This window comes from Odontesthes bonariensis, chromosome 13, assembly GCF_027942865.1.
Source record: "Odontesthes bonariensis isolate fOdoBon6 chromosome 13, fOdoBon6.hap1, whole genome shotgun sequence".
NCBI classification, from domain to species: Eukaryota; Metazoa; Chordata; class Actinopteri; order Atheriniformes; family Atherinopsidae; genus Odontesthes; species Odontesthes bonariensis.
In genome coordinates, this window is record NC_134518.1 from 25,672,462 (window position 1) to 25,691,397 (window position 18,936).

The 18,936-nt window shown below is 39.4% G+C and overlaps 1 protein-coding gene across 1 annotated transcript in view; it reads left to right on the forward strand.

Annotated features, from left to right (window-relative positions):
• Positions 1 to 18,936, forward strand: part of glra4a (glycine receptor, alpha 4a) — a 62,588-nt gene that overhangs the window by 26,317 nt on the left and 17,335 nt on the right. The window contains exon 2 of the mRNA XM_075480710.1: positions 18,333 to 18,463. Coding sequence (XP_075336825.1) covers positions 18,333 to 18,463 — 131 coding nt within the window. The remainder of the gene's footprint in view (positions 1 to 18,332; positions 18,464 to 18,936) is intronic.

Genomic DNA, 18,936 nt, shown 5'->3' on the forward strand with positions numbered 1-18,936 from the left:
ATAATGACGTCAAATTTAGAGGGCACAGTCAGATTGTAAAAAAGAAAAATAATAATTTAAAAATTTTAAAAAAAGGTAGACATCAGTCAAGGAGAATATGTTCGGATATTTTATTATGTCCGTTTGTCTGGCTTGGCGTTCAAAACATGTTCTTTTATCATGATTTTGTACCTGCTGATGCACACCCATTTGTTAAGCATGGCTACTCTTTAATCATGTTTATCTTAGGCCACACACTCAGCTCAGAGCTTTCTAACCATCCATAATGGGAGCTAGACATGCATCTTTTTATCGTGTTGAGCAGACACACTGAGCCTGGAATGTATTCATCTCTCACCTTGTTGCCTGACCACTGAGACTCCCTCCATTTTTGCGTGAATCCCTATGAGATGCCCTCATTGTTTGCTGAAATAATGTCTGTCCTGTGGTTCTCTTTTACTCAGAAATGTTTGGTTTTCAATAAATGTGAGGCGAGCTCAATAAAATGTCTCACCTAAACACTGCTGATGTGGACCATTAACATGCTGGTGTTGTTATTTATTCCTACTGTAATGCCTCGGAAAATACTTTTTTTTTAATGTGTATTTACACTGAAGAAAGAGCAGGACTTGGAAAATAAAACTCCAATTTGGAGGTATTTGCTTTACTTTAGTGGAATAATCATGAAGAAGAGCACAACAGTGTATGTCCAACAGGATTAGTTCCTAGTCAGTCAGGCTAAAGGATTACCATAGCCATGTGCCTTTGTTCTTTGGAAAAACTGCAAGACATGCAATGCGTGTCCAGCTCCCCAAGAGGCTCTTGTGAATAAGACATCACCCTGGAAAAAGTGCACAAAGCAAATGGAGCAGTGCCTCAGTTGTCTCTTGGACTCGAAGGAAATCTCAGTGAGCCTGTGTCTGTGTCGCCTATGGGCTATTCACATCTGTGAGGATGAAAACATCAGGACATTTTTACCCACCATCAGCTTTGTACTGTCACAGACTTGTTTAGACATAATCAGTCATTTTGGGGTTGACAGCATAAAATCTGCTGTTGAGACTACAATCAAAGTTTGTAATAGCTTAAAACATAGAGATAGTAAGTCTTACTTTTGGTGCATACATACACATATTAAATGTTTCAGTGATTTCAGACTGTATAATCCTGAGTCAAACTCAAGATGCATCATTAAATCATTAAAATCCAATTTTAATGATTTTGAATGACCATCAATGCCATACAACTTGTCAAGTATTGTGGAACTGTAGATTATACACTCCATTTTAGCTGATAAGGATCACCTGATGTGATCAAAAATATGGAGAGAAAAAAGTGCCTTGAGGTTATTTACTGTCGATTGTTTTTTTTCAATATTTTAACATAGTCATGAACTGTAGGAATCAAGATGAGATCGAAAAATGTTTTCAATTGTGGATTCTTTACCTTACACTTACTTTGACTGTTCACACATGTAACTTTAAACAAATTTAGGAAACCTGTGGTTTTAGCCAAAAGATTTCTGATACAAGAAATTACTTATATTGGTGAAGGTTCACTTTTGTTTGACCAACTCAAAAAAGGCTTCATTTGTAGGTGCTCTGGATGGAGAATATGGATTGATGTATTAATATTAAAGGCTGTATGCCTGTGAAGGTTAAAACATTTATACATAATATAGTTTTATTATTCTTTTGTTAGAGCGGACAGATTACAGATTAAAGTCAAATTTAAGTCAGGATAATTACAATGTCTCAAATGCACTAAAAGCAGTCAGAGTGCTCAGAAAGGTGAATTAAGAATTCTGATAGGAGACCAAGACTAACATCTACCTAATACTAGGAGCTTGAATGGAAAGCAACTGGACTTTGTTTCTTGGATTTAGAAGGCTTTTCACCTCTCATCTGAAAGACTTCATCAGTTTGGTGCAAAAGTATTGTCATTCCACATGTGTCAGGAGTGACTGAAAAACTCTCCAAACACAATATCCTGGTGTACTTCAAATCCAACAATATCCTCCGACTAAAACTTCTTTATCGAAAGGACAAAGTACCCAAACTCAAACATACCCACATTGTATATGCAGCCCAGTGCAGCGAGGGGTGTATACAAGAGGAACTAAACAAACACTTCATAAGTATAGGCCACAACACAAGAGAGGAAGCTCATCAGGTCAAGACTTAGCAGCCCCCTTGCAGCTCAAGGATAAGGGGCTCTCTTTTAAGAGCAGTAATCTACACATTTTGGACATGTAAGACTGATGGTTTTGAGAGAGACGTTAAGGAAGCTATAGCTTACTTGTTAAACTAGAAAATCCAACTCTAAACCAAGGAGGTAGCCTTAGGTAACACTTGCCAAACACTTACAATGCCCCTTTGACCCTCCTCCCCAGGAGGTTTTCACAACCATTCACACCTTGGTTCTTGTGACTGAAACATGTTTTGTCAAGCAGGTAAACAACTCATAGGTGACAATGACCTAAACAAAACACAAAATGGTCAGGTGAGTCAGTGACATGTGCTCTTTAACAGCTTAGAAGCCTGAAATGCCTGCTAGTTAAAACTGAAAGATGAGAGGTGAAATGTCTGGAAAAAGGTACAGCAGCTGTCTTCACCTCCTGGCAAAAGTTCTATTTTCCAAATATTGGCTGAAATCTGTCTGCTAGTAGAAACGGGAATTTCCAAAGCAGGTGCATAAACAGTGTGTACACACAAAAACCATGTGCTCCCTTAATGCCAGTTTGCAACACATAGCATCCTTTTAGTGTCAGTGTCCTAACAGCTGGGACCAGCATAAGCTAAAAAAAAAAAGTCAATATAAGCTCCTCAATGTCAGAAATAATTGCATTGAGACCCCAGCCTATCCTCTGCAGGTGACATCAATGTCCTGGGACTAATCAGGGGGACAACCTTAAAAGTTGAGAAGAAGCTTTTTGCAGAAAGGAGAAATCATGTATTGTGTGTTTAACAATCTTAAATTTGGATAAATAAATCTGAACCTTAATGCTTTTTTAAACCATGCCAGATAGTTTCAGTGACTACCCTGAAGTCCAGTCACTAGGTCCGCTGGATGTCTTGTGACATATTCCTCTGCTATATAATCAATTTCCAAATGTGATCATTGTTAAATGTTAAATCTCCTCACCTGGCAGGATGCTGATGTAAACCTTCAAACCAGAACTTCAAAAAGTTATGCCGAGGGCCCCTGACAAGTATTCCTATTTGATGAGTTGGGAGAGAAAACGTGTTGCTCTGGCAGCTAACCTCCCAAGCTGTCATAATATAGTCTATTCTTACAGATTCCAGTCCATTTCACATGTTAGTGAGCTCAAAACCATCTGAGCTGTACTGTAAATAACCTCAAGCCATGCGGTAAAAGTTTGCATCAAAGGATAAAAACTTTCTACATTAGCAGCATGAGTGAAAAAAGGATACTTGCATTTCCCAAAGCACTGATTGACTGCCTTCTTTATGGATCTAATTCAGAAAATCCCTGGAAGACCCAGCTCCACGGGGTCTTTGTCATGACACTGTTTGTTTCTGCCAGCAGCCTGATCAAGCGAAACAGGCCAGGGGCTATGCCTACAACCTCCTTCCTCTTTTGTGCAGTGTCCAGAAAATGGGTCATGTAGAGTGCAGTCATTGTTTTTGTGTCTGAGTGTTTGAACAGTATCCACCATTTGTAAGAAGTACTTTTCTGTATGTAGTTGGTTCCATAAATATGTTTAGTCCTTTTTTCACTCTACACTGCCACCAGGGATTCAAAAGAAAGCATCCAAGATGCTGTTTAAGTATACACTTTCAGCTTCAATTCATCAAAATTATTTCATCCACTGATAAGGAAATGGCCATTCTGACGATGTGTTGTAGCTCCAAGCTAGCATCTAGAATAAAACAAGGACTCTACAAAGCTATCAATACAAAATAAACCTAACATACATAAAAGAATAATGCATGATATGTGAAACATTCTCATTTTTTTCATGAACACTCTGACCCAAGATTAATATTTTACTAGTTGGAGTGGATTTATTTATTTATTTTTTTTAAAGTGTTTCACTCCATGCCCCACTCAACTAAATAAAAATGAAAAAGTAAGAACTGTCTGAAATAACTTAATGAGGCTGGTGAAACGCAGTCTAGGCTCTGAACCAGGGCATGAAGATTGTGGCACGAGTCCTCACATACCCCTTTTCAACAAAAGCAGTCTCAGTTACCGTTTCAAGGCAGGTAATGGAGTCAGTTCTAAGTATGATCTATAAAGAACCAGCTGATATCTGGTTAGGTTTTTGACAGCTTGAGAGCCATTACAGAGTAATTTAATCGTATAATATTGTAAACGTCTCTTCTAATATGTGTTTGATCCTTCCTCAGGTGTATTCTGAGTTTCTGTGGAGAACCACGGTGGAGGAATACAGTTCATCTTCACAGATCAGAGTGTTTGTCTAATTTTTCCCGTAGTCTAGTTCATAAATACCTTTTCAAACAAAACAGCCAGTTATTCATGAATGGCACTGCACATTTCAAGCATGACCTAATTATGCCAGTTCTATTTGTCACATTGGGGCAGCATTCACAAGCTTGACTGACTATGTTAAAACATTAAACAGCCGGAAAATGAGTGTGACACCGAGCTCATGTTCTTCTGCTGCTGCTTTGACTTTACTTTCATTTTGCAGACTAGATATTTCACTCGCTTTTAAACATGGTGGTCGAAACAGTTAGGTCAATCCACCCAACCCCAGCCTCAGACATGAGCAGGTCTGTGCTCTGGCTAAGCAAAGAGTTCTCAGTCAGGCTCGAGAACCATTTTGGTGGGAAAAAAAAAAAACACTAGTCGCAGTTACAAAGTAGTGTGGTTCAAGCAGACGGTCCTCAGACTAGAGTGGGATCAGTGTGTATTGATGAAGCAACTGGATAGAAGAAGGTGGAGGTAAAGCATGAAATATTCTGAAGTGTGTAGAGCTACACTTGCAGCTCAGATTGAGTAAAATGTTGCAAAACTGAAAGGACGGACCTTCATATTTAGAAGTATGACTTAACATGCAGTGGAAGCAATCAGATGGCTTATTTAGGTAACATATGGAGTGTTGATGAATGGCTGTGACACACACTTGACAATACCCAACTGAGAATTTATTTTCTCTTCATTTAATGAAAACAAAAAGTGAAAAGACCAGCAAACAAACTAGAACTCAAGGCAACTGCAGGAAGGGTTGGGCATATCCGAAGGGAGGAAACTTAGCATATATATATATAGTGTTACAGAATTGGCTTTGCATCCAAATATTAAAAAACAATAATATTTATGATTATGCTGAGTGTCTTACTAAATGTAAATGTAAGCCTGTAAATAATAATGGACTGTATATTTTTGTGTTGTTAAAATCCTCAAAAAGAGAAGAAAAGAAAAAAAACCCACCCACACTCCAAATTAGATCTTGACGGTTTCAATTTAAATCGATTGTTGGGGTGTACTTGACTAATTATCTGCTTTACCTCTCCTTGCACAAAACCTTGCTAAACCCCCAGCTTATATTCTCTTTAAAGCACAGATGGACGATGACTAGCTATAGCACACAGGCTTAGCTTATTGACCTAGATTTTCTTACATTTGTCTTTCACTACAGTAATTATTCTGGTCCCTGGAGCAAAACGAGTAGGCTACAAACATTATTGCTTTAAGTAAAAAGTTCTGAAAATATTCAGAAGGAAGTCAGAATTGTGGACCAGCCAATATCAGGCTAAAACACCATTTCATTTCAAGTTAAAGCAGTTAGCCAAAGGCTAATATAAGAAAAATATTGTAGTAGCTGAAAATTAGCTGGTGATGACTAGAAAACAAGCATATGTTATCAGAGTTTTACCCTGAGTTTCATGGATATTTCAGCCATATTCTTTAAGGTGCTCATGGCAAATGGAAAACATAAATCATCAGCTAACTCCAGCTTTTAATTACATGTTCCATGTTCAGTCTACACTGTTAGACTTTAGTCTACTTCTTTAAAAAAAAAATCCAGCTGGAGAGACTTCCCTGTGGCTTTTGAATGTGGAGAAAGATAGGAGGTGTGTGAGGCCATGCTGAGCCCGTCATGTGGAGACACAGCAGATGAAATTTTCTTTTTAGACACTAAAATTGCATAGTTGCACACATGCATATACTTATCAGTGCTTCAGTATACACAGTTACCATACTAACATGTCTGCATTAAAAACTCAGACTTATTACTAATATTTCCTGTCATTTCATTACCTTAAATACAGAAGAATGATCACTTTTTATACCAACTGCAGTTGAACACAATCATTCAGCTGACAAGGTTAAAAAAGACAGCAGAAACTGAATACAGTAAGTACCACATATATACTTTATGATTCAGAAATCTCACTGCCGTCTACTGTGTGAAGACTGTATGCTGAGACATTCCAGCTCAGTAAGAGACATCAACCTATCTCTTGCAGTCAGTACAGACTCTTTTCTCTGGCTCTGTTTTACAGGAGACTGACAGGAGACAGTCAGTACTGACAAAAGATGTTAGATATGAAAAAGGTGGCCTGAATACAGAGTGGCTTAAGGAAACATCTGGGAGGATGGGTAGGTCTCAGGAGCATCTCTGTTAGATTCATCTCCCTTGGGGGGGGGGGGGGGGGGCTCAGTTCCTCAGGTTTAGCAAAGAGCTTACCATTGAATCCTCCACTGCAGGGAACCTGTAGTTTAGGTATGGAGGGAGCCGACAGGAAGTTTAATTTCATATACAGTTAAGTAGATCATGTAACCCGGTCACGTGCAATAACAATAATAATTAGCTACTGAGTAGCATTGTAAATACTGTTTATTGTTTTTTTTGTACATATTGATATTTTTATTTTTTTCCCCTATCTTATTCTTATTAATCTTTTCTTTTTCCTGTAATGAGAGCACTGCAACAAAGGAATTTCCCGCAAGGGATTAATAAAGTAATTCTGATTCTGATTATAGTGCAGGGCTAATAGTCATTTGGAAAGAAGGCTGTTGTTGGAAAACTTGGTCGAGTCGCAATTGATTCAAATATCAGTGATTACTAGAGGGTGTAACTAAGCAAAGACAATTGGTACAATCTGTAGGTGGAATGGCTGACAGGAGGCCTCTTTGAGGTGGTTAAAATGTGTTTTTAGCTAATAATCATAATTCCTTGTTAACAAACGTATTCAAAGTGGCAGTTCTCTCCCACTATCATCATGACCAACGCACAATGGGGTCCATCATGTGTCTTAGAGCCTGAATTTTCTTAGTTTACGGACGATCAGAGGGACAACTGCAGGCACCAGGGATGTGTCTTGATTTGCTCTTTTTTTTTATAGAACTGTTCTGGAGTCCACCTAGATGACACAATCTCTTTTTGTCACAACAAACTGGTGAGAGTGTCCATGCAAAAACTCATGCTCAAATCTAATGATGACATTTATATTACACGGACCCCAACAGAATAGTGTGCACTTACAGACTCACATGGGATAAAACTTGCGTTATTTATATCCCAGTGGCTTGAGGAAGTTAAAGTTGCGACTTAGATCTGGAGAGCTCTTGACAGCAATAATAAGGTTTACTTCATTGCAAAATGTTGGTGCTTGGTCAAGTGTTTAGGCCAGTGGGGCATATAAATCAACATATAATTTAAATTATATGTGCATGACAATTAATGTGCGAGCAAACTTTTGGTAATAGAAGGCTGCAGCACAGAGGTTATCAGATCACAGTATGTAGTGTGAGGTACAGTACCAGTAAGATGACCATTGTTTGTAAATCATAAAGCTCTTACAGTCATTTGAACATGAATATGCTTGACATTTTTGCAAATGTATAGAGTGAACAGATTCAGTGCCTTTATATTAAGCTTCTGTATACCAAACTTTTACAAGCAAGAATGTTTTCTGCTTGTAAAAGAAAGGGACTTTAAATTGGGTGCAAGTCGAAGAACTCATTGTGTTGTGACATTTTTGGCAGCACAAGGGGTTAGAGGAAGTGTCGGCCCACTCTCTATATATTTAACACAGCTTGATTCTGGCAGATAAACAAATTAAATCATAAAAAGTGGGATATTATATTGCACACAACTATGAATTTAAAGTCGCTAGACTAGAATGAATTAGAGAGTTGAAGATTAGTTAAGGCTGCATAGGAAAAGCCTGGGGTGGTAGTAGGAGTTCAGTGTTGTAGAAACATGAACATAAATCTGTCATCGAGCCGCAGCTCATTGTTCCTTTTATTACTGTGGCATAAGCCTGGAAACATCATTTCTGCTAGACACTCCAGAGATGTCAACGCTCACTCCTGCAAGATTAAAGATTGCATTACCATTAGTACACATGAGCAGTGACACATAGTTGGGATTTACTCAGGGTTAGCATGGATTAATCAAAATCATTAAACCCTCAAGTTTGCAAGAAAGAGAAATTTACATTTCTCTCATAAGTGGTGTATTATCTCATCAGTATTAAATCATGGTTGAACTAATTACGATCCAGTACAAAGAGGAAGATCAAAGATAACACCGAGAACAGAAGAAATAGTTCAAAGATAAAGAAGGAAGTGAAAACACCACAACATTACATGCTTTAAATATACAATGCCATGTATAAAACTGGTTACAAGGTTGCTAAACCAATGTAGCATACAGTATGTTGTGTTGTGTGTCAGTATACATCTTTGAAAAAGACCATTTACCAAATGCTAAGAAAAGGATAAAACAACAATTACCTGATTCATCGTGAGCATGGGCTCAAGCAGCATATATATATATATCTATCGATATAGATAGAGAGAGTCATAGCACAAATACCATCTTTTTAGTTGCATGATATAAGAGAGAAATGTCAGCTTCATGCATTCAGTTTCAATCTACATTCTGAATGGCATTCTCCGCCCCTTCCACTATCTGTCTTCCTAGCTGCAAGAAATTGCAACCACAGAGCAAGTACTGATTAAGATTTGTGCAACAGGGTCTACCTGCTTGGTTGTTTAGCAGAATGGTTGTATAGACCTTGTGGGCACAGTCTTTGAGGTTTCCGTCTCGTTTTGCACATCATGTTCCCTCTCAAAATTATTTTCAAGAGCAAAGTGACCACATCGAGGCTTCATGCAACCCCAAAAATATTGCATTTGGTTTAAAGAAGTAAAAACAAATGAGTATATCACATGGACATTCCCCACTGTTCCAGGGAGAGAGAGAGAGAGACAGTGATGCGGACAGGTTTGGTTAAGCAAGACTATCATTCATTTTGACACCTCTACTAAACATTTTACGTTGAGAACAGAATTTCAGTTTTTTTGACCAAGCACTGGACAGCAACATGCCTTAACAGTGCTTTACGACAGTTTAACATTGCCGTTCATCCAACTCATGGTAGTGATTGGCTAATGGTTAGTCCTCCTAAAGCACTCATTGGACAGAGAAACATTGATTCATGTCATGATTCAAGAGGAGTCCGTTAATGTGTTGTGTGGATGCATGCAAAGGTCTGGGCTCAAGTGACAGCAAAGGCAAAAAAAGTTTGATAAGCTTTAAAATGGAGGTATGACACATTTAAAAAATGCATCACAAATCTTGTTTTTGACCTTTTTAATGGACAATAAGAGAAAATTTGATGTCAACAGCGTTATCCTTTAACAGGAGCAGAAAAGAAATCATAGTCCACTGCATTTTTTAACAACAGATGAAGATATAGCACTCTTACCTGCCGACTTCATCACTAATGACTTTTGCATAATGAGAGATGTTGCTATACAGATGAAGATTTTTTTTAGGCTTGAAACCGCAGAGAAATTCAAGAGTGAATTCAAATCCATCCATCCTTTATTGTCATCTCCATAGAATGTCCATGTATGCCTCTTACATTTCTCCTATACGACCTTACTTATCAACTTCTTCTAATCTACCTTGAAAAGCTGGTCTCTGTACTGAGCACTTAATCTGCAGTTTTCTTTTTACTTTCACGTACATCCTACTACACTCTGACTTACTGAAGACACAAAGAAATCCAGGTTTTGAATCCTTACAGTGTTAGTTCTACACACCCATTTTGGGGATGCTTCTTCGGTTGTTTCAGTCCATTTAAGTTTTGATCAATGTCTCTACTTTCCACTGTATATCCACATGTAGTCCACGTGGCGATAGCCAGATTAAGCGAGGAGCCTGCTGCTGTGGGAAGCTCAGTCTGTATCTCCGTTTCCTTACATAGAGGTGTCACAGTGCATGAGTGACAGTGGTCATGCCATTGAATATGAGTGTGTAAGGTTAAATTGCTGTGTGCCCCAAATCCCACTCCCCAATGAGCCTATTGATCAAAAGGGGACAACAGTAGCCATAGGCCAACATATACAGAGGTGTGAAGACTATGGCTATACAGGTCATTAAAGACAAAAAATATCTTAAAGCATGCTGTGGTTGGATGTATTTTGGTTTGGTAGATGTAATAGAAGGTTGTGTTGATCATCCAACAGACCTCCACTCAACATCAGAGGGAAAGTTCTAACACTGTGTAAGAGCCATAGCTAATCTTCAAGTGAATGTTGTGGATGATTTGACAAGTAGAATTTTAAAGCAATGTGTTTGAACACACTAAGATTTCCAACTGTTCATCAATGTGTTGGGAGGGGGGGACAACAGAGGTGATCAGATCAGTCTCTGAGCGTTGAGGAGTCGTATGGCCCGGGGGAAGAAGCTGTTTTGTAGTCTGGTGGTGACAGACCGTATGCTGCGGTACCTTCTACCAGATGGGAGGGGTGAGAAAAGTCTATGTGAGGGGTGGGTGGGGTCTTTAAGAATTCTGGTTGACTTGCGGATGCAGCGTGTGGTGTAGATGTCTGAGACGGAGGGGAGAGTGGCTCCAATGATCTTTTCAGCCGTCCTCACCACACGCTGAAGGTTTTTGCGGTCCAGTTGGGTGCAGTTATCGAACCAGGCGGTGATGCAGCTACCCAGGAGGCTCTCTATGGTCCCTCTGTAGAATGTGGTGAGAATGGTGGGAGGGAGGTGGGCTCTCTTCAGCCTTCTCAGGAAGTGGAGACGCTGCTGAGCCTTCTTTACGGTGGAGCCGGTGTTGAGGAACCAGATGGACACCAAGGAATTTGGTGTTCTCCACAATCTCCACCGGGGAGCCTTCGATGTGCAGAGGCTCGTGGTCCCTCTGTGCTCTGCGGAAGTCAACAACCATCTCTTTAGTTTTGTCCACATTCAGAGACAGGTTGTTGGCTTTGCACCAGGTGATCAGCTTTTCCACCTCCTCCCTGTATGATGACTCGTCGTTCTTTTCGATGAGACCCACCAGGGTCGTATCGTCAGCGAACTTGATTATGTGGTTCGAGTCGTGTAGTGCTGTGCAGTCGTGGGTTAGGAGTGTGAACAGCAGTGGACTGAGCACGGAGCCTTGAGGTGCCCCTGTGCTCAGTGTGGTGGTGCTGGAGGTGTTGTTTCTGATCCGGACTGACTGGGGTCTCTCCGTAAGAAAGTCCAGGATCCAGTTGCAGAGGGTAGTGTTCAGGCCAAGCAAGCTCAGCTTCCTGGTCAGGTGCTGTGGGATGATAGTGTTGAATGCTGAACTGAAATCTATGAACAGCATTCTGACGTAAGTGTCTTTTTTGTCCAGGTGGGTGAGTGCTAGGTGGAGGGTGGTGTTGATGGCGTCGTCGGTGTAGCGGTTGGCTCGGTTCGCGAACTGCAGGGGGTCTAGGGTGGGAGGAAGATGGTTCTTGATGTGCTTCAGGATCAGCCTCTCAAAGCACTTCATGATGGTAGGGGTGAGTGCGATGGGGCGGTGATCATTGAGGCATGACACAGGCGACTTCTTGGGCACAGGGACGATGGTGGTGGTTTTGAAGCACGATGGGACGATGGCACTGCTCAGGGAGATGTTGAAGATGTCCGTGAAGACATCTGCCAGTTGGTCTGCACATCCCCTGAGCACACTCCCGGGAATGTTGTCTGGGCCAGCAGCCTTACGTGGGTTGACTCTTTACAGAGTCTTTCTCACTTCAGCTGTGGTCAGGCATAGCACTTGTTCGCCAGGAGGGGGGGTGTTCTTCCTTGCCACCACATCATTCTCTGCATCAAAACGACTGTAGAACACGTTCAGCGTATCGGGCAGGGAGGCATCACTGTCACAGTCCGGTGTTGTTGTCCTGAAGTTAGTGATGGCTTGGATTCCCTGCCACAGCTGCCATGTGTCTCCACTGTCTCTGAAGTGGCCGTGGATTTTCTGGGCATGCGCTCGCTTTGCATCCCTGATAGCCTGGGCCAGTGTTGCCCGCGCTCTGCTCAGGGCCTCCTTTTCTCCTGTTCTGAATGCTGTGTCTCTGGCTCTCTGCAGTGCACGCACCTCAGCAGTCATCCATGGCTTCTGGTTAGAGCGCGTGGTGACGTCATCAGTGCACTTACTGATGAAACCAGTGACTGAAGCCGTGTACTCCTCTAGGTCAGTGGAGCCGTTGGTGATTTCATGAAATCATGATCATGATTCATATTTTATTTGGAGTCAGCCAGGCAGCTTGTTTCTGTGGTTCTGCTCATATTGTTACTTTATCTGTGTTTTCATGTGGTTTTTCTACTGAGCTTTTTTATGAGAATATTTTCTTTTCTTTTTAATTTTCCAACACTGGTTCAGATGTTTTGGTACTAAACTTTTTATTGATGGGACTATTATATGAATTAGACTAATTTGGATTTTGATAGATTTGATTCAGTTAGATTATAGTAATAATAAGTTTATAGTTTATTCTTTTTTATTTTGTAAGTTTTTTCTTGTGACAGCAGGTGGGCTTTACGGAGCCCCAATAATACCTTGGATAAGTAATAATAAAAAAATAAGAGAAGATGTCAAGGTTATAGTGAAGGAGAAAAACCGAAAAGAAGGAAAAAGTCTATTATTCCCTCCCTTAAAGGATAAGACCGGTTTTTTGACATTGGGCCCTTGATTTCACATTATAACATGATGTTCTACTCACCCCTGCTTGTTGTTGGTCATTTGGAGCTGTTCCGAAGATATTCGAGAGGCGTCTGGCTGCTCTCTTGAGATATTCGGCCATGAAACGGTTTCCTATGGGCAAGCTTATACAGGCACAAACTATGCTGTTTATAATTTATTAATTACTGTACATTAGCACCGATAACGTGGAGGTGCGTCGCTTAAATCCGGGTTACTGTAATTTTGATTTTTTTTGTCGTAAAGTGGGTGTTACTGACGTCCTCGTCGTGCTACTGCCACAGACAGCCCACAGACCTGCTGCCTATTTATTCATTCGGCTAAAATTCAAAATTAGTAACCCGGATTTTTTTAAGTAAGCGACGCACCTCCACGTTATCAGTGCTAGTGTACAGTAATTAATAAATTATAAACAGCATAGTTTGTGCCTGTATAAGCTTGCCCATAGGAAACCGTTTCATGGCCGAATATCTCAAGAGAGCAGCCAGACGCCTCGCGAATATCTTCGGAACAGCTCCAAATGACCAACAACAAGCAGGGGTGAGTAGAACATCATGTTATAATGTGAAATCAAGGGCCCAATGTCAAAAAACCGGTCTTATCCTTTAACTGTCATGGAGGATTCCAGATCACTTGTTGATAAATGGACAAGCTAGGATTGCAGATGAGAACACAGTGTGAATGATGGGAATGCAGTATTGTATTTGTCACTGCAACATTACTGCATAAACATAACCAGCTTCAGTGCCTCTCTACAGGACTGTTAGATATAGACAGCAGACAAAGCATCAAGAGTAAAAGAGGAGGGACTGTAGTAGTTGTAAATAACAAATAGGGTAATTCTGACTGAGAAGGAGCTTCTTTGCAATTCATCTGGTTGGCTGTTAGTTTTCTACTGTGCTACTTGCTGATGCTGCATATAATGCCATTTGCCATCCTACAACACCTGAACACGTTCATGGCGATCTGAGACACACTTCTCTCTTCATTTCTCTGCTACAACCAGCTTTCCAACAGCTTGTCAGCTGATTTATTTCCCTCAGGGGATTGATAAGATATAATAAAATTTGATTTAATATGTCGTCCATATAACAAATGTTTGATATTCACTTTTTTATGGTTCGTTTTTGATAATGACCAACTCTGAGAGGAATCATTTGAACCTTTATCTGTTAAATTCACCTCTGTTTTCACCATCGAATGGATAACTGTATCTTTCTGTTGGGAGTTTAAGAGTGAGATGAAACTCACTGTAAAACTCTGTAAAGGCAATGGAAGCCGCAGCTTTTCTTTGACTCAAAGAAGAAAATTAATACAACCATAGCCAACACTGGTCTCTGAATTTGTGTCTGCAAATAATGACAGCTTGTTATTATCTGGAACAAAAACGGCCAAATTGTTACTTTCATCAAATTACTGGCTGACTGATTTTTTTTTTTTGACTAGCTCTTCAGGTTAGTTGAACATACAGTGTGGAAGCACAGTCCTAACAGGTTTCTAATGACAGCGTTTCACTCCCAGAGCTAAGATGATGAAAAACTGCCACACAAATGTCATCAAGAGCAGAAGTATTTGAATCCATCTTCGATATAATTACTTTGAAAGGAAAAGTCCAAAGATTTAAGCAATGGTTCCCATATATTCCCATTTAGTAGATATTCAAAATCTAAAAAATAAATGCATCACAAATGCATTGAGAAATAAACATGTGAGTCGCATTGTGTGGCAGGCTGAAATTTCTAACATACCAAGTGTCCTAAAGTACATTCTTGCTTGTGTAAATAGTTATATTTCCCGTTTGGTTTCCATTTGCTTTCAAAGCCATGTTGCTACTTGCTAAGTAAGTGTGACAGCCAAATTTGGCAGTATAAGGGATGGAAAGAAAGTCGTTACATATTCTAGACAACAGTCTGGCACAAATGCTCAAATAAAAGGGACGTAGTGGGAAGCAAAAGGTCAGACTAATTAAATGTCAGCAAAGAGCATCTTAATAATTGGATCATTCAGACAAGGAACCAGATCATTTAGTTGCAAAGAGTTGTGAGGAGCCCTTTGCAGTTACAGTTAGTTTTATAGTGCCTGGAAACTGTAGATGTACTATCCTTTAAAGAATGACTGCTATTAGATTCATTAACCTCAAAAGATTTAACATCCAAAAAATACTTCTGAGGATGCACGATACTGTGTCATAACTGATGTCAGGGGACTGAACAGAACAACTGAAGATACCACATTTTTCAGTGGAATTGTATCAAAATATTTTATACAAAATTCTCTTGTGAAGCTTGGAAATGGTCTTGATTGCTTTTTCTGTCATACTCTCACTGATATTAGATTCTGTGGTTACCACGTACATAGTAGAAAGAAGTCCGTTTAGAAATACATGAGAGCTTCTGGAGAGGTAATATAGACCTTGTGCATAAACCTAAAGTTGTTCCTGTAGCTAAGGGTGAAAAGTTCAGAAGTTGACCCTTGGCATGATTACTTATACCATCATTAATCACTGAATAGCATTGCAAAAATGGTCTTTATGGTCTTAGCAAAGATACTTCTACTCACTGAAAAACATCACTGGAAGATGTTGGTAAAAAGACACAAACGTAGAAGATAATTATCTAAGTAAAAAATTGTTCAATTATTTCGTAAGCCATGCGTTACTGTGCAATGACGTCATTCACATAATTTACTACAAAAAATAATTTTACTACATGACAATCTACACAGTAATCCTTTCATTCTCGTACAAAAGACATAACTGCTAACACATACTGTGTGTTGCCATCTCATGATATATATATATAATTTATATATATATATATATATTTTTTTTAAACCACATATTTGTGACACTACAACATCTACAATACAAATGTACCCATTACACATTTTCTTGTGAGACTGGGCTATGAAAGCACTGACTCCTGACTCCAAATGTTGATTGGACAAGAGTGCTTTGACAAATAATCCCACTTCTTTTTTATTATCAGATATTGCATTTAGTGGACTCCTCTCATCAATCTTACACAAGCCACATCAAAATGCATACACAAATCAGTGCCAACACATGCCGTTGTTGGAAAGATTTTAATATTTTCCAGAAGTTAAAAACTTTACTAGCAGAATATAGAGAAGGGTTCAGGTCACAAGTCAAGCTCAAACTGGACATTTTTATTGTTTTGTTATGAAAGGGACAACACAAGACAGATGATTAAGAATGACTTTCTGCAAGTAGGAGTCTGCCCATCACTCCATCTCCCTGTGCACCTCTGTGAGATTGTAACAAAGTGTATGTGAGAGGGAGATAATGATAAAAAGAGGTTCTGACAAACAGTAACAACTGCATCACTACCAAGTGAAAGAGAAACTAATTGGAGTCAAGAGACCAGTGAGAGCTGAGTTTTGTAATCTAATGAAGACTGCCTTATGAAAATCAACAAGGGTGGGTGATGCATGCATTAGCATAGAAATTTTTAAGAAGACAGACTTTGGAAGTAAATGTAAGTACTCATAATGCCAGAGGTTTGAACAATATGACGACAATTGTTTTTATGTGAACATACCAATTCTTCTTCCCTCACCAGTCTTACATTTTTCTTCTTATAAAAACAGGAGCTATAATTGTAAGTTTTACTGTAAGCAACTGTGGAACCATGAAGATATTACCCGATAAAACACAAGTATTGGCAAAATGAAATAGCATAGTAACAAGAAAACACAATTGACAGAACTATCCACTTGCTGTCAGATGTGATACATTGCCCCATCGTTCCAGGAAGAACGTAAAATCATGAGCCATGACCAGCAGTAACTCCCCACTGGAGGGACAAAATGATATTCAATTCACAAACAAAGTAGAAAGGAATGAAATATTTAAAAGAGGAAAATAAGGCGCATTACAGGAGAACAAACATATCCAATTTATAAACAAAATATCAGAAATGGCTGTAAAAGATTTCTAAAGATGATATAAAATGTTAATGGTTAATGATCTGCCGTTTTAAAACAATGTTTGTTAAGCCTTAAGTGCATAGCTTCGGTTGTTAGCAACCTGTCGCTTGTGTAATTGGTTTCTTTTTTAAGAAACCATTCCTTTTATGAACACTACCAAAGTATCCAAATGTATACATAAAGATATAAATGTATCAATAAAGTTAGCAATATTTGGCACGTAAAAAGAAAAAAAACATAACAAAAACCCTTTTACCATAACAGCCAGTGTAATGAAATATCTCTAAAGGGATTCAGCTGAAGCTTGAAAAGAAAAAAAAACCATTGTGGGCTAATTAGTGCATTCATAATTTTTACCACAATGTTTTAATTCTGCACCATGTCTGCTCTTAACATTGATTTCCTGCTCTCCTCACATTTACGATATATTAAAATCGCTAAATTCCCAAGCTGCTCTGATTGACATATTTCTATATCAATGCTAGCTAAACAACTTTTTTTTTTTATTCTTTATAGTTTTTATCATTGTATGCAACACCATTACAAAACAAGATATCAACTCAATCCTCAAGTTCCTGAAATATCAACCAAGTTTTCCAACCTGTAGCCCCCCAACTTTGCAGTTTATCTGATTCCACAACCAGGAGGTCATGAGATTGATGGATCAATGACTGGCTCCAAACACACTCAATAAAACACAGGAGCAGTATAGTACCCTCCAGGGCCCTACTTTGCTTTGGAGGGTACTGAACTTTCCATTTGTACCAGAGAGCTTTAGATCATGACAAACTGAGAGCTGTTTAAAGTTGAATCAAAATCATAGGGTGCAATATGCTGCGGCTCAGCAGGGGCCAAACTGAAATCAAATCCATTACAAACCGTGGCTTCTGGGTATAAAGAGCATTTTCTTTCTTTACTCTTTCCTCAAGATTCTCTCGTCTTCTCCTCTTCTCTTTACTTTCACTCTAGCCTTTTGGTTATTCCTGTCAGTGGTTGTCTGTGCCTCTCTGGAGCTCCAATCAACTCCTTCCTCCTTCTCGCTGTGTGACATTCACAGCATTACAATTGAGCCATCAATCTGTCAGCCTTACCCCTGCTAAGCAGCTAGCAGTGGGAAGCACAGGGTACGGACAAGTTTACCTCTGCTTCTGTTTTGGCTTATTAAAGTGAGAGCCTAACAACCACAGTAAGTCTGGGACATGATGTGAAATAAATAGCTCAAGTTTCCAGCTGAGACAAGCCATTCAGTTGTAATTTTTCATCCTCATTTCCCATCCTCCACTGGTTATTTTTTGCAGATGACTGACTTGCTGATTGCCGGTGGCTTCTCATTATTTTTCCCCACCACCCCTAGTGCCACATCTCATACATATACACACTCCTTTATTGTTTTCAAATCACCACTATTTTCTTTCTCTTTGTCTCTGCCTTTTTCCTGGGAAATGTCAGACTGAGCTCCTGTAAGGAGGAGATAAAGCCCCCCAGCAGGGTCGGGCCACAGCTGTCACCTTCTGACTTCCTGGACAAGCTCATGGGGAAAACGTCAGGATATGATGCCCGCATTAGACCCAACTTCAAAGGTACAGTATGCCAACGCCGACCATCACAGTGGCCCTCGAGAAAATCCAGTAGAAAGCACAAGCACTAGAAATCAAAACAAACAACAGTGGACATGTGCTGTGAAAGCTAAACATCAGGGTGTTTTCATATTTATGAGCATTATGCCCTGTCAAAATAAATGGGAATTTTGTCTGAATACTGGAATTAAAAAGTTTACCAATTACCCGTTTACATTTATATGTATACCAAAAAAAAAAAAAAAAAAAAAAAAAAAAAGTCCTAATAACTATAATTTTCCAGTGCAGTGACAGCTTATGCAGAGCCAAGTCACAAGAAACACATCAGGGAAGATTTTCTGCATATGCTTTACAGAACTTTAATCATTAGGGAGAAGAATTTTCATCCTGAACCCTGCATGTGGTAAAATCTAAGTAAGGATATTCAAAATCTAATTTCATGGAGCCCCTTAGACAGTTATGCATAAAATATGGAT